General features: G+C 52.5%; 1 protein-coding gene across 2 annotated transcripts in view; it reads left to right on the top strand.

Annotated features, from left to right (window-relative positions):
• Positions 1–15208, top strand: part of DSE (dermatan sulfate epimerase) — a 59178-nt gene extending 43970 nt beyond the window's left edge. For both annotated transcript variants that reach the window (XM_038741776.1, XM_038741781.1), the window contains 4 exons: positions 3051–3304; positions 4515–4754; positions 8248–8455; positions 12247–15208. In XM_038741776.1, coding sequence (XP_038597704.1) covers positions 3051–3304; positions 4515–4754; positions 8248–8455; positions 12247–14017 — 2473 coding nt within the window. In that variant the 3' untranslated portion in view covers positions 14018–15208. The remainder of the gene's footprint in view (positions 1–3050; positions 3305–4514; positions 4755–8247; positions 8456–12246) is intronic.
• The last annotated feature ends 338 nt before the right edge of the window (positions 15209–15546 follow it).

Below are 15546 nucleotides of genomic sequence, written 5' to 3'. Positions count from 1 at the left end.
TGAGGCACAGAGAAGTAAAGTGATTTCTCCAAGGTTACACAGCAGACGTGGTGGACCCTGGATTACACCCGCTGCCTCGAATTTCTCAACGCCAACTCTCTCCTTGACCCCCTCCAATTTGGCTTCCATCCCCTACACTCCACCAAAACTGCCCTCTCAAAGGTCACCAATGACCTCCTTCTTGCCAAATCCAACGGCTCCTACTCTATCCTAATCCTCAACCTCTCAGCTGCCTTCGACACTGCGGACCACCCCCTTCTCAACACTCTATCCAACCTTGGCTTCACAGATTCCATCCTCTCCTGGTTCTCCTCTTATCTCTCTGGCTGTTCATTCTCAGTCTCCTTTGCGGGCTCCTCCTCCCCCTCCCATCCGCTTACTGTAGGAGTTCCTCAAGGGTCAGTTCTTGGTCACCTTCTGTTCTCCATCTACACTCATTCCCTTGGTGAACTCATTCACTCCCACAGCTTCAACTATCATCTCTATGCCAATGACACCCAAATCTACATTTCTGCCCCTGCTCTCTCTCCCTCCCTTCAGGCTCGTGTCTCCTCCTGCCTTCAAGACATCTCCATCTGGATGTCTGCCTGTCATCTAAAACTCAGTATGTCCAAGACTGAACTCCTTATCTTCCCTCCCAAACCCTGCCCTCTCCCTGACTTTCCCATCACTGTTGACGGCACTACCATCCTTCATGTCTCACAAACCCGCAACCTTGGTGTCATCCTCGACTCTGCTCTCTTGTTCACCCCTCACATCCAATCCGCCACCAAAACCTGCCGGTCTCACCTCCGCAACATCGCCAAGATCCACCCTTTCCTCTCCATCCAAACCGCTACCTTGCTTGTTCAATCTCTCATCCTATCCCGACTGGATTACTGCATCAACCTCCTCTCTGATCTCCCATCCTCCTGTCTCTCCCCACTTCCATCTATACTTCACACTGCTGCCCAGATCATCTTTGTGCAGAAACGCTCTGGGCACGTTACTCCCCTCCTCAAAAATCTCCAGTCAACCTACGCATCAGGCAAAAACTCCTCACTCTCGGCTTCAAGGCTGTCCAACACCTTGCCCCTTCCTACCTCACCTCCCTTCTCCAGCCCAGCCCGCACCCTCCGCTCCTCTGCCGCTAACCTCCTCACTGTCCCTTGCTCTCGCCTGTCCTGCCGTCGACCCCCGGCCCACGTCCTCCCCCTGGCCTGGAATGCCCTCCCTCTGCACATCCACCAAGCTAGCTCTCTTCCTCCCTTCAAAACCCTACTAAGAGTTCACCTCCTCCAGGAGGCCTTCCCATACTGAGCCCCGTTTTTCCTCTCCCCCTCCCCATCCCCCCGTCCTACTTCCTTCCCCTCCCCACAGCACCTGTATATATGTTTGTAATAATAATAATAATAATAATAATAATAATAATAATGTTGGTAATCTCCTCACTGTGCCTCGTTCTCGCCTTTCCCGCCGTCAACCCCCAGCCCACGTCATCCCCTGGGCCTAGAATGCCCTCCCTCTGCCCATCTGCCAAGTTAGCTCTCTTCCTCCCTTCAAAGCCCTACTGAGAGCTCACCTTCTCCAGGAGGCCTTCCCAGACTAAGCTCCTTCCTTCCTCTCCCCCTGGTCCCCCTCTCCATCCCCCCATCTTACCTCCTTCCCTTCCCCACTGCACCTGTATATATGTATATATGTTTGTACATATTTGTTACTCTATTTATTTATTTATTTATTTTGCTTGTACATATCTATTCTATTTATTTTATTTTGTTAATATTTTGGTTTTGTTCTCTGTCTCCCCCTTCTAGACTGTGAGCCCACTGTTGGGTAAGGACTGTCTCTATATGTTGCCAACTTGTACTTCCCAAGTGCTTAGTACAGTGCTCTGCACACAGTAAGTGCTCAATAAATACGATTGATTGATTGATTTGTTAAGCGCTTACTATGTGCAAAGCACGGATCTAAGTGTTGGGTACAGATTTCTATGTACAGATTGTACAGACTTATTACTCTATTTTACTTGTACATATTTACTATTCTATTTATTTTGTCAATGATGTGCATCTAGCTTCACTTCTATTTATTCTGATGACTTGACACCTGACCACATGTTTTGTTTTGCTGTCTGTCTCCCCCTTCTAGCCTGTGAGCCCGTTGTTGGGTAACATCTCTATATGTCGCCAACTTGTACTTCCCAAGCTTTTAGTACAGTGCTCTGCACACAGTAAGCGCTCAATAAATACGATTGAATGAATGAATGAATGATTAGAATCCTGACCCTTCTGACTCCCAGGCCCATGCTCCATTCACTAGGCCAGGCTGCTTTTCACTCTTCCATTCTGCCTTGTGCTAGAGAGCCCAGAGAGTATCCCTCCCCACCCAACCCAACACCATCATTCATTCATTCAATCGTATTTATTGAGCGCTTACTGTGTGCAGAGCACTGTACTAAGCGCTTGGGAAGTACAAGTTGGCAACATCTAGAGACGGTCCCTACCCAACAGTGGACTCACAGTCTAGAAGGGGGAGACAGAGAACAAAACAAAACATATTAACAGAATAAAATAAATAGAATAAATATGTACAAGTAAAATAAATAAATACAGTAATAAATACGTACAAACATATATACATATATACAGGTGCTGTGGGGAAGGGAAGGAGGTAAGGCGGGGGGGTGGAGAGGGCGAGGAGGGGGAGAGGAAGGAGGGGGCTCAATCTGGGAAGGCCTCCTGGAGGAAGTGGGCTCTCAGTAGGGCCTTGAAGGGAGAAAGAGAGCTAGCTTGGCAGATGTGCAGAGGGAGGGCATTCCAGGCCAGGGGGATGACGTGGGCCGGGGGTTGACGGTGGGATAGGCGAGAACGAGGCACGGTGAGGAGATTAGCGACAGAGGAACGGAGGGTGCGGGCTGGGCTGGAGAAGGAGAGAAGGGAGGTGAGGTAGGAGGGGGCAAGGTGATGGAGAGTCTTGAAGCTGAGGGTGAGGAGTTTCTGCCTGATGTGTAGGTTGATTGGTAGCCACTGGGTGATAATTGACCATCTTCCCTCTTCCTCCGCCTCACACAGGCTCGTGAAAGATGCCCCATGGGACGAGGTGCCCCTGGCCCACTCGCTGATGGGCTTCGCCACGGCTTATGACTTCCTGTACGACTCGCTGAGCAAGACGCAGCAGGAGCGGTTCCTCGAAGTGATCGCCAATGCGTCGGGGTACATGTACGAGACATCCTACCGGCGGGGCTGGGGCTTCCAGTACCTGCACAACCACCAGCCCACCAACTGCATGGCGCTGCTAGTCGGCAGCCTGGTGCTCATGAACCAAGGTGGGTGTCGGGCCTGGCAGACGAGAGCCGAGAACACAGCGCCCTGGGTGTCGGCAGTTCGGGCGGAGCCCATGGGTGGGGCCGGGACGTGGCCTTTGGGTGAGTCCGGTCCAGTCCTTGCTTGGGATGCAGGGAGCAGGCCAGCTGGGAAGCTGAGGATGGTCCACTCATCTTGGGGAGGAACAGAGGGATCCCAGAGAGCAGGGATGTGCTTGGATTCTCCTTTGCATGGCCCAGACTCTCCAGGGAGCCATTGCCCCTTGCTCCTCTCTAAGCTAAAGAGATCCCTCCCGTGAGATAACTTGGGAGATCTTGGTCAGCAACGGCGATATTTGGGGTGGGATACTGTCCCCATGTCCCCTCTCCTGTACACTTGCAGGCAGTGAGGGAGGGACTGAGAAGCAGCTGATGCTCACTAAGGGTCACCCTCGCCATGCCCACTAAGGGTCACCCCCCACATGGTACCCCCAACAGAGGCTCCATAGATCTGTGGCAACTTGTTGGGGGGCCTCAGAGGCTGTGAGATTTTCCCACAGGGGTGGAGGGCAGGGATAACTGGAATGTCAGGGTGTGGGTGGCCTGAACTGGGGTCCTGGGCTCCCCCAGAACCCGAGGTCACATGGATTCATAGTCTGGTGTGCAGCTCCATAACACCAATAATAATAATAATAATAATATTGTATTTATTAGGCATTTTGTATATGTCCGGTGCTGTAGTAATCATTCATTCATTCATTCAATCGTATTTATTGAGCACTTACTGTGTGCAGAGCACTGTACTAAGCGCTTGGGAAGTACAAGTCACTGGAGTAGATCCAATCAGATCAGACATAGGTCATATCTCATAGTGGGCTTGCAGTCTAAGAGAATGGGGAGAACAGAGCTTGAATCACCATTTTACAGATGAGGTAGCTGAGGCCCAGAGAAGTGAAGCGACTCTTCCAAGGTCGCCCAGTAGACAAGTGGCAGAGCCGGGATTAGAGGCCAGGTCCTCGGGCTCCCAGGCCTCCGCTCTTTCCACTGGGCCACACTGCTCCTCCCTTTTTGCTTCTCAGTCCCCATCCATCAGCCCCCAGAGGGCCCACTGGCATTTCACATTCCCTTTGCTGCCTCTCAGCAGAGTCCGCTGCCCCTCTCCCACCCCCAGCCCTTTTCTCCCTCTGCCCAGTTGCTCTGCTTCCCATCCCTGCTCCCCTTCCCACCATTCCAGGTTACCTGCAGGAAGCCTACCTGTGGACTAAGCAAGTGCTGAGCATCATGGAGAAGTCCATTGTCCTGCTGCAGGAGGTGACAGATGGATCTCTGTACGAAGGCGTGGCCTACGGCAGCTACACGACCCGCTCGCTCTTCCAGTACCTGTTCCTGGTCCAGAGGCACTTCGACATCAACCACTTCGGCCACCCCTGGCTCAAACAGCACTTTGCCTTCATGTATCGGACCGTTCTGCCCGGTAAGAACCCCTCCTGAGCTGCCACAGCCGGGCACGGTGAGCTGGGCAGATGACAAGGGCACACGGACTGATGTTTTACCAACAATAATAATAGTAACAATAAATTCATCAAGTGCTAAGCAGGTGGCCTGGTGGAGAAAACAAGGGCCTGAGAATCAGAGGACCGTATTCTAGTCTCAGCTCTACCTTGGCCTGCTATGTGACCTTGGTCAAGTCACTTAATTTCTCTATGCCTCAGTTCCCTCATCTGAGAAATGGGGACTCAATACTCGTTCTCACTATTGCTTAAAATGCGAGCCCCATGTGGGACTTGATTATCTTGTATCGGCCCAGTGGAAAGAGCACAGGCTTGGGAGTCAGAGATCATGGGTTCTAATCCCGACCCCGCCACTTGTCAGCTGTGTGACTTTGGGCAAGTCACTTCACTTCTCTGGGCCTCAGTCCCTCCTCTGTAAAATGGGGATTAAGACTGTGAGCCCCACGTGGGATAACCTGATCACCTTGTATCTCCCCCAGCTCTTAGAACAATGCTTCGCACATAGTAAGTGCTTAACAGAGACCATCATTATTGTTATTATTACCCCCACGCTTGCTACAGAGAAGCAGCATGACTTAGTGTATAGAGCATGGGCGTGGGAGTTGAAGGTCAGGGGTTCTAATCCCGGTTCCATCACTTGTCTGCTGTGTGAATTTGGGCAAGTCACATCACTTCTCTGTGCCTCAGTTACCCATCTATAAAGTGGGGATTGAAACTGTCAGCGCCATGTGGGATAGGGGCTGTGTCCAACCAGATTTGCTTTGTATCCCACCCCAGTGCTTAGTACCGTGTATGGCACATAGTAAGTGCTCAACAAATACCTCAGTTATTATTATTAATATTGTTATTATTACTGTATGTCAAGCACTTCGCTAAACAGTGAAATCAGATGAGATGGGTTCATTGCAATCAGATCAGACAGATCCTGTCCCACAGAGAACTCACAGACCAAGAGGGAAGGAGAACAGGTATTTTATCTCCATTTCACAGGTGCAGAAACTGAGGCACAGAATGGTGATAGCAGAAGTAGTAGTTTTTATTGAGTGCCCTTGAGTGTGATGCATAGTACTAAACATTTGGGAAGTACGGATAAAGGAAATGACATATTCCCAGCCCTCAAGGAGTTTGCTCTCTAATGGGGAGACAAGTAATCAAAATGAATAAGTGAATGAATCAAATGATCAGTCAATCAGTGGTATTTATTGTGTGCTTACTACAGAGCATGGTACTAGTGCATGTGAGTGTACAATACAACAGAATTGGTAGGCACAACCCCTGTCCACCTGGCTCTTATGTCTAATGAGAGTCATGTTTCATGGATTAAATTGAATGTTTAATTCAATAAATACATATAAATAAATTCTGAGGCTGGGTATGTCCCAGGGTTTGTCAGCAGACCAGTGGCACAACCGCTGGGAGGGAGAACAAGTATTTTAGTCCCATTTTACAGATGAGGAAATTGAGACACAGAGAAGTTAAGTGACTTGCCAAAGGTCACTTAGTAAGCAAGAGGCAGTGCTGGGCTTAGAACCGAGGTCCTTATTATTTAGTTTTATGGTATTTATTAAGCACTTACTGTACAGCAGGCATCATTCTGGGGAGATAGATGTTAATCAGGTTGAACACAGTCCCTGTCCCACATGGGACTCAGAGTCTAAGTAGGGAAAACAGGCACTGAATCCGCATTTTACAGATGGGGAACCTGAGGCCCAGGGAAGATAAATGACTTGCCCAAGGTCACGTAGCAGGGACCTGGGTGCTAATCCTGGCTCTCCCAGGTGCCTCCGACTCCCAGTCCTGCGCTCTTTCCATGAGGCCACAACTCCAACTCCCATGCCTGTGCTCTTAGCATCTTACTGGAGAGAGAAGCCAAGGGGTGCAGTGACACGAACCTCGGGATTAGCAAAATGTTGCATCACCTGGCTGTCCTGAGGCATCGTGGTGCGAGGTGTTTGTGTGTATGTGTGTGTGTGTGTGTGTGTGTGTGTGTGTGTGTTGTGTGTGTCTGTGAGAGAGAGAGAGAGAGAGAGAGAGAAGAGAAAGAAAAGCTCAATCAACTCAAATCGTTTTTCCTAGCCAAGGGTCAACCCACGATTTCTCTATCTGTAGTTGGGCAATCCTCTGTCTGCAGTATTGGCTGGATAGGCAGATGGATTCATGGCCCTTCCCAGGGCCATTTCCTCCACCCTCTGTTTTTCAGTTCCCCACTCCCAGCACGCCCCCCCCCACCAAAGCAATCAAAGGAACACGATGCACGGATATTCACGTTCCAGGAAAATGTCTCAGCATTTTCTGAAACTCCGTTGGTCTGCTGGCTTTCCTTTGAAATGTTTGTTTAGAGTAAACAGGATGCGGGTTGCAAAGCTAAACAGAAAGTAGGAGTGGATTTATTCCTTCCTTGCAGTTTCTGGTTGCTATCTAAATAGTGCTTAGAGAATATAGGGGGTGGCAGTGGGGGTTGTGTCCCAAGTTGGCCCCAGGAAACAGTCCCCTCCTAGCAGACCTTCAGCTGGGATCCTGGGTGTTTGTGTCAATACTGAGCCCCTTCTGGGAAGCTGGGTCAGGCACAGGATCCCTCTGGGGAGGGTTCCCCCTTACAGCAAGACATCGGCCTCAACAACGTCTCCCAGCAAGCCCAGTGCCTGAACCACCAGACCTCTGAGTCCAGGTGTCAGGTGGGGATTGGGCTGGGAGGTGCTCATGAAGATCTGCATGCCACTCCCCCATGCCAGTAAGCTGGCACCAGGGCCAGGTGCCCTTTCTGGTGAAGAGTCAGGAAGGGCTGCTAAGGCAGGTGGGAGTGCCGGGGCCCAGAGTAGTGGGTGGATGGAACACACTCCCTCTGCAACAGACCCTGATTTGGTCCCAACTTACTTGTGAAAGGACCAGGGGTCTCCCCAAACTTCCTTCCCAGCAGCCAATGAGAACCCATTGGCATCCTCACTTAGGCCGGGAGTTACTATTTCTAGTCCCATCCAGCCAACAGTGTCAAGCGTCGAGGCTTCTGGGGGCACCACATTTTCATACTTCATCCCCACTCACGATTCAAGGGCGGATAAGCAAAATGAGGTGGCAACCATGGCGATGACATAGTGGTGGCCATCATGGTTTGGGTGGAAGTCATTACCATGGTGGTAGTGACAAGCAGGGTATTAGAGCTGGTGTTGGCAGTGGTCGTGGTAATTATGGTAGCAATCACAATAATAGTAATGGTGGTTTTGGCTGTGGTGAGAGTGGTGGTGATGGAACTGTCAGTCTTGGTCGTGATGATGAAGATGACGGCAATGATTAAGGCCATAGGAGCTCATTCAATCCCGCTATGGCTACTGCCGACAAACCACCTTTCCATGGGGAAAGCTGGGGACTAAGATGGGGGTTTCCTTCTCCCTTCCTGCTCCTCGGAGAAGGCTTCCTAATTATTTCTGCTCCTCCTCCTGCTCCCCCCTGCCCTTCCAGGTTTCCAGCGGACCGTGGCCATCGCTGACTCCAACTACAATTGGTTCTATGGGCCGGAGAGCCAGCTGGTTTTCCTGGATAAGTTCGTCCTACGGAATGGCAGCGGCAACTGGCTGGCAGAGCAGATCCGACTGAACCGCGTGGCAGACGGGCCAGGCTCCCCATCCAAGGGCCAGCGCTGGTGCACCCTGCACACGGAGTTCCTCTGGTACAAGACACGTGGGTCCCCTATTGGGGTGGGAACCTGAGCAAGTGGCGTGACCCTAAACCTTGGTCCCCTCAAGGCTAACAGGGATTTCTCTCACTGATTGGCCCTGCCTGCAGATGCCACCCAAAGCTCCTTCGCTTAGTTCTGGGCTGGCTGACCTTTAAGTCTCAGGCCCGATTTTAGTCCCAAGCAGCCATACAGTCTTGCTCTAGGGCTGGGCATAGCCCTCTGGATGTCAGCTTTGGTTCGGGGGTAAGGGGACGGGAATTCACCTTGTTGTGGTTCTTTGTCTGAAACCAAATGCTTATCCCTGACCCGAGTCCCCCAAAGCCTCCTGGAAATTGGCCGGTGGATCTGATGGGAGAGCTGCTGGCCGGAAACCGTGGATAATGACGTGCCCATTGGCTCCGTCTGCCCCGGGTGTAAGCATCACGACTCTCTCCCCCTCCGAGGCTGGTCCCCCAGAGAGCGATCAGGGGTTCAGGCTTCTCTGGCAGGCCTTCCTCTCCCCACTGAGTGTGCTCGCCTGGCCTGGTCCAGGGCCGCTGAGGGGCTCCAAGCCCGGTGTGGAGTGATTTCACCCTGGTTGGGGTTTGGGAGGTGAGGGCCCAGATGGGACTCTCCAATACGGGGCGGCTTCTGGGCTGTGTCTCAGGGAGAGAAAGGCCTGGGAATTCAGAAGGTCATGGGCTCTTACCCCAGCTCCGCCACCTGTCTGCTGTGTGATCTTGGGCAAGTCACTTCACTTCTCTAGGCCTGGGTTACCTTTTCTGTAAAATGGGGATTGAAACTGGGAGCACCACGTAGGATAGGGTCTGTGCCCAACCCTATTTATTTGTATCCACCCCAGTGCTTAGTACAGTGCCTGGCACATAGTAAAGTGCTTAACAACTTCTCCCTTCTAGACTGTGAGCCCGTTGTTGGGTAGGGACCGTCTCTATATGTTGCCAACTTGTACTTCCCAAGCACTTAGTACAGTGCTCTACACACTGTAAGTGCTCAATAAATACGATTGAATGAATGAATGAATGAACTATTACAATTATTATCATTACTGCCTTAAGGAACCCTCGGCCTGGATAGGAGAGGGCCAGATGACTCCTGAGCAGACTGTTTCCCGGGGCGCTGGGGCAGGGTGAAAACCTGGTAATGGCCAGTCAGTTGAATTGACCTCAGCCATGGCTTGGCACCCCCGAGAGCTGTCAGTCATAGAGCTGACTCCAGAGGGATGGCTCCTTTTTGTTTTTATGGTATTTGTTAAGCACATATTATGTTCCAGGGACTTACTATGTTCCAGGGACTGTTCTAAGCACTGGGGTAGATGCAAGCTAATAAGGTTGAACTCAGTCCATGTCCCACATGGGACTCGCAGGCTTAATTCCCATTTTACAGATGAGGGAACTGAGGGACAGAAAAGTGAAGTGACTTGCCCGAGGTCACACAGTAGACAAGTGGTGGAGTCGGGATTAGAACCCAAGTCCTTCTGACTCCCAGTCCTGTGTTCTATCCTAGGCATGTTGCTTCCTGGGTTATCGGTCATTCCATCCTATGTTGACTAGCCTCTCCTCAGCCCTCCCCGACTACACTCAGTAAATTGCAGGAACTGAGTCTTGACTCTCCAACACTGGTGATACTATGTGCAGAGTGCTTAGAGCACAGGCCAGGGAGTCCGAAAGTCATGGGTTCTAATCCCGGCTCCACTATATGTCTGCTGGGTGACCTTGGGCAAGTCACTTCACTTCTCTGGGCCTCAGTTCCCTCATCTGTAAAATGGGGATTAAGATTGTGAGCCCTATGTGGGACAGGGACTGTGTTCCACACAATTATCTTGTATCTACCCCAGCTCTTAGAACAGTGCCTGGCACATAGTAAGCGCTCAACAGATACCATAATTATTATACTGGGTGCCTATTGTACCTAATGTGTGCAGGGTACTGTTACTGGATGCCTGTAGTGGGTAGAGAGCACTGTAGTAGGTTCTTAGGAGGGCAAAGGCAATAAGCAAAAATGCATCCCCTGCCCTCAAGAAACTCCCATCCCAATATGAAAGGTAAGCTGACATAAATGGATGAATAGTAAGAGAGAGAGCAGAGAGCAGTGATAGATTCAAGGAGATGAATCACGAACAAATAAAAAGACAAGTCCAGAAGCGGTGCAGGGCACTGAGGGGGCGGCATGGCCAGGAAGGTTGGGGAATTTCCTGGGGACAACAGACATTCATTTCCATGGAATCTGAGGGTGGGAGTCTGCACCTGGGAGGTTTGTGCGGGCCATCGGGATGGGGCTGAGTCGGGAACCAGATTGTGTTGGGAAGGACCCGTGAGCCCCAGCGGCCTGCGCTAACGATAAGAATCACTTGTATGTATTAAGCACTTATGTGCTAAGCGCTGAAATAGATACAAGATAATCGGATGCAGGTCCTGTCCCTCGTGGGGGTGTTTACAGTCTAGGGGGGGAGGGACAACAGGTATTTGATCCCCACTTTATGTATGAGGAAAGTGAGGCAGGAAGAAGTTAATAATAATAATGATGGCATTTGTTAAGTGCTTACTATGTGCAAAGCACTGTTCTAATCAATCAATCAATCGTATTTATTGAGCGCTTACTATGTGCAGAGCACTGTACTAAGCGCTTGGAAAGTACAAATTGGCAACATATAGAGACAGTCCCTACCCAACAGTGGGCTCACAGTCTAAAAGGGGGAGACAGAGAACAAAACCAAACATACTAACAAAGTAAAATAAACAGAATAGATATGTACAAGTAAAATAAATAAATAAATAGAGTAATAAATATGTACAAACATATATACATATATACAGGTGCTGTGGGGAAGGGAAGGAGGTAAGATGGGGAGATGGAGAGGGGGGCGAGGGGGAGAGGAAGGAAGGGGCTCAGTCTGGGAAGGCCTCTTGGAGGAGGTGAGCTCTCAGCAGGGCCTTGAAGGGAGGAAGAGAGCTAGCTTGGCGGATGGGCAGAGGGAGGGCATTCTAAGTGCTGGGGAGGATACAAGGTGAACAGGTTGTCCCACATGGGGCTCACAGTCTTAATCCCCATTTTACAGATGAGGGAACTGAGGCACAGAGAAGTGAAGTGACTTGCCCAAAGTCACACAGTTGACAATTGGTGGAGCTAGGATTTGAACCCATGACCTCTGACTCTCAAGCCTATGCTCTTTCATTCATTCAATCATATTTATTGAGCACTTACTGTGTGCAGAGCACTGTACTAAGCACTTGGGAAGTCCAAGTTGGCAACGTATAGTTTGGGCCACGCAGAGTTTGCCCCATATTGACCAGCAGGCAAGTGGCGGAACTGGGATTAGAACCCAGGTCCTTGGACTGCCAGGCCCAAGTTCTTCCCCCTATTCATTCATTCAATCATATTTATTGAGTGCTTACTGTATGCAAAGCACTGTACTAAGCATTTGGGAGAGTACAGTATAACAATAAACAGACACATTCCCTGCCCACAACAAGCTTACAGTCTAAAAGGGGAGGCAGACATTAATATAATGGGGCTACTATCGAACCCCGTCCGTGCCTTCTGCAAATCAGTTGATGGCCCAGAAATTTCCCACTGGCCCTCGCGGGCTCGTGGTCAACCCAGCCCGGCCCTAGGTGAACGGAGCCACGACAGGTGACCCATCGGGCCAGGTTCATCACCTCGCCTAGGTGTTTGCCCCTAGGCCCCATTGCCCATGGAGCAGAGGGAAACTGGGATCAGGAGCGTGCTGTTTCTTCCCTCTCAAACCGCCTCCTCTCTTCTCTCCTGGCCCCGGCCCCGGGCAGGTACGACGCCAGCCTGCGCTCAGTGCCCCCGCCCGACTTCGGCACTCCTGCCCTGCACTACTTTGAGGACTGGGGTGTCGTGACATACGGGAGCGCGCTGCCGGCCGAGGCCCACCGATCCTTCCTTTCCTTCAAGTCGGGGAAGCTGGGGGGCCGGGCCATCTTCGATATCGTCCACGGGAGCAAGTACCGAGACTGGATCCGTGGCTGGAGGAATTTCAACGCCGGCCACGAGCACCCGGACCAGAACTCATTCACCTTTGCGCCCAACGGCGTGGCCTTCATCACGGAGGCACTGTACGGGCCCAAATATACCTTCTTCAACAACGCCGTCATGTTTGCGCCGGCCCCGGCTGGCGGCTGCTTCTCCCCCTGGGAGGGCCAGGTCACGGAGGACTGCTCATCCAAGTGGTCCCGGTACAAGCACGGCCAGGCAGCCGACAGCCAGGGGCGGGTAGTGGCGGCCCAGGAGCGGGGCGGTGTGGTCTTCATCCGGGGCGAGGGAGCGGGCGCCTACCACCCTCGCCTGCGGCTGAAGCACCTGCAGCGCAACCTGGTCCTCTTGCACCCTCAACTCCTCCTCCTCGTGGACCACATCCACCTGGAAGAGGACAGCCCGCTGGAGGCAGTGGCCGCCTTCTTCCACAACGTGGACATGCCCTTCGAGCCCACGGCGGTGGACGGCGTCCACGGTGCCTTCGTCCGCCAGCGGGACGGGCTGTACCGCATGTTCTGGATGGACGAGGCCGGGGCCAGCGAGCGGGCCACGCTCTCTTCAGCCGCCTACCCCCGGGGCTACCCCTATAATGGCACCCACTTCGTCAACGTCACCACGCGCCTTCGGGGCCCGGTCACCAGGGTGGCCTACCTGTTCGTCGGCCCGGCCGTGGATGTCCAGAGCTTCAATGTCCACGGGGATGCCCGGCGTCTGGACGTGTTCATCGCCACCGGCAGGCACGCCTATGCTGTCTACCTCTGGACGGCAGCTGAGGCCGAGGGCCAGCCGGTGTTTGCCCAGGTCATCGCTGACCGCCGCAAGATCTCCTTTGACCAGGCCTCAGCTGTCCAGCCCTCCACCGTGCCCGAGGTCCCCGACTACGTTGGCATCGTGGAGCAAAACCTCCAGCGCTTCAAACCCGTCTTCCAGCAGCTGGAGAGACAGATCCTCTCCCGGGTCCAGAACACAGCTGGCTTCCGGGAGACCGCCGCACGCCTGCTGAGGTTCTCCGATAAGCGGCAGACAGAGGAAGCCATAGACAGGATATTTTCCGTGGCGCGGCATCGGCGACCCAAGCCACAGCCGCTGCCGGGCAAGGCGAAGAAGAGCCGGAGGAAGGGCAGACGCTCCAGGTTCATCGACGCTGGGCCTGACATCTTTGCCCAGATTGAAGTCAACGAGAAGAAGATTCGCCAGGCAGCCCAGGTTCTGGCCCAGAAGGAGCTGCCTGTGGATGAGGATGAAGAGATGAAGGACCTCCTGGACTTTGAAGACTTTCCGCATGGGAGACACCTGGACAGTGGTTCCATCCAAAGTCAAGCCGGGTGGCCCCAGAGAGCCATCCCCGCCCAGTCACCGGCCGCAGCAGCATCCTACACCAGGCTTTTCCTCGTGCTCAACATTGCCATCTTCATCGTCATGCTGGCCATGCAGCTGAGCAACTTCCAGCGGGCCCAGAGCCTGCATGGCCAGCGGTGCCTGTATGCCATCCTCCTGGCGGATGGCTGCATCCTGCTGTGGCTCTATTCCTCCTGCTCCCAGACCCAGTGCTAGCAATGCCGGCGACCCTCGACCGTCTCCGCGGAAACCCTCCGGGCCAGAGTTCTGCTCCCCTGCCTCCTCCCTCCGCGCCCTGCCAGCCCGCGGGAAGCCCGGCTGGAGTCGGCTCTGGAAAGGGTCCGGAGGTGGGAGCGGACGGGTGCAGAGAGAAGGAATCGGATACGTAAAGGGCTGGTGGGAGAACTGAGCCAAATGGAGTCCCCAGGTCTGGAACCCGGAGGAGGAGAAGGTTGGGTCTCACCCAGTTGGGTCTGCCTGGGGTTTAGCCAGGAGCTCTGAAGAGTCAGGTGGGCGGAGGGCGGAGGAGCACGTGGGACCGCCCTAGGCCTATGGCACTGCCTGACACCACCCAGCACCTCTCTCTCTCCCTCTCTGTCTCTCTCTCGGGACCCGGCTCGGGACAGGGCTGTGGTCTCAGGATGGAGCATCCATCTGGGGGCGAAAGGGGAAGAGGCCTAGAGGGAAGGGCATTGAAACCAAAGAAAATTGGGAATAGTTCTTCCAAGGGAACAAGGAAGAGACTGTTCTCCTTTAACACACACACCCACCCACCCACACACACACACACACACACACACACACAGTCTTCTCTTCTTTCTTCTTATTCTTCCTTCTTTCTTTTTCTTCATCCTCTCCCCCACTCTACTCACTCACACAAATACCCAAGCACATACCCAAAGGTGACAGTTTCTCATTTGGAGCATGGGGGCAAAAACAGAGTAGATATTTTAATAGGGATGAGACCTGGGAGGGAACAGGCTTCAAAGAGCTCCTGGGCCATACAGCCACCATCTTGGATCTCTTCAGCTCCAGAAGACCCGTGGGGCCTGTCGAGGCATAGGGTGTGCAGGCCTCGGAGTCTGGCACATCGGCTGTGGGGGCCCACATCCCGGTCTCAGGGGAGGGGATGATTGGATCGGTTCCTTGCCGAGGCAGAGATTGGCTCTGATTTGTTCTTCAGACAATTCCAGAGCAGGTAGCCTGACTCCAAATCTGTATCCCTGAATCTGGGAAGACATTGTCAACCAATGGGGGAACAAATCCAAGCCAACCCGCAGTGCCCTGCTTGGGGCAGGACTCGCTCATGATCAGGGCATTGGTGGCAACACAGTTCTCCTGAACAAGACCTAGGTGCCTTTCTTTATGTACATTTTGATATAAATAAATAGATCCTAATTTTCTCAACTGGACCAAGAGCCGTTTTTCTTGAACTAAAGCCTGCAAAATACAAAGAATCCGTAGTAGGTTAGTCTGTTTCAGACTTAAGTCAAATGGGGCTTTAATTGAAGCTGCAAGAATGCCAGTTTTCTGGGCTTAAGCCATACCACCATCACTCTTTGGCATTTTGCAATTTATCTTTACTCCCATGCACTTATTCTGAAGGATTAGCCCTAATCTAAAAGAAGCAGACAGACCCAATAATGCATTTACCAATAATGCATTTACACAGAGAAGCAGCGTGGCTCAGTGGAAAAAGCATGGGGTTTGGAGTCAGAGGTCATGGGTTCAAATCCCAGCTCTGC

This window comes from Tachyglossus aculeatus, chromosome 2 (assembly GCF_015852505.1).
Source record: "Tachyglossus aculeatus isolate mTacAcu1 chromosome 2, mTacAcu1.pri, whole genome shotgun sequence".
Classification (NCBI taxonomy): Eukaryota; Metazoa; Chordata; class Mammalia; order Monotremata; family Tachyglossidae; genus Tachyglossus; species Tachyglossus aculeatus.
This window is presented reverse-complemented; position numbering and strand designations above follow the sequence as displayed.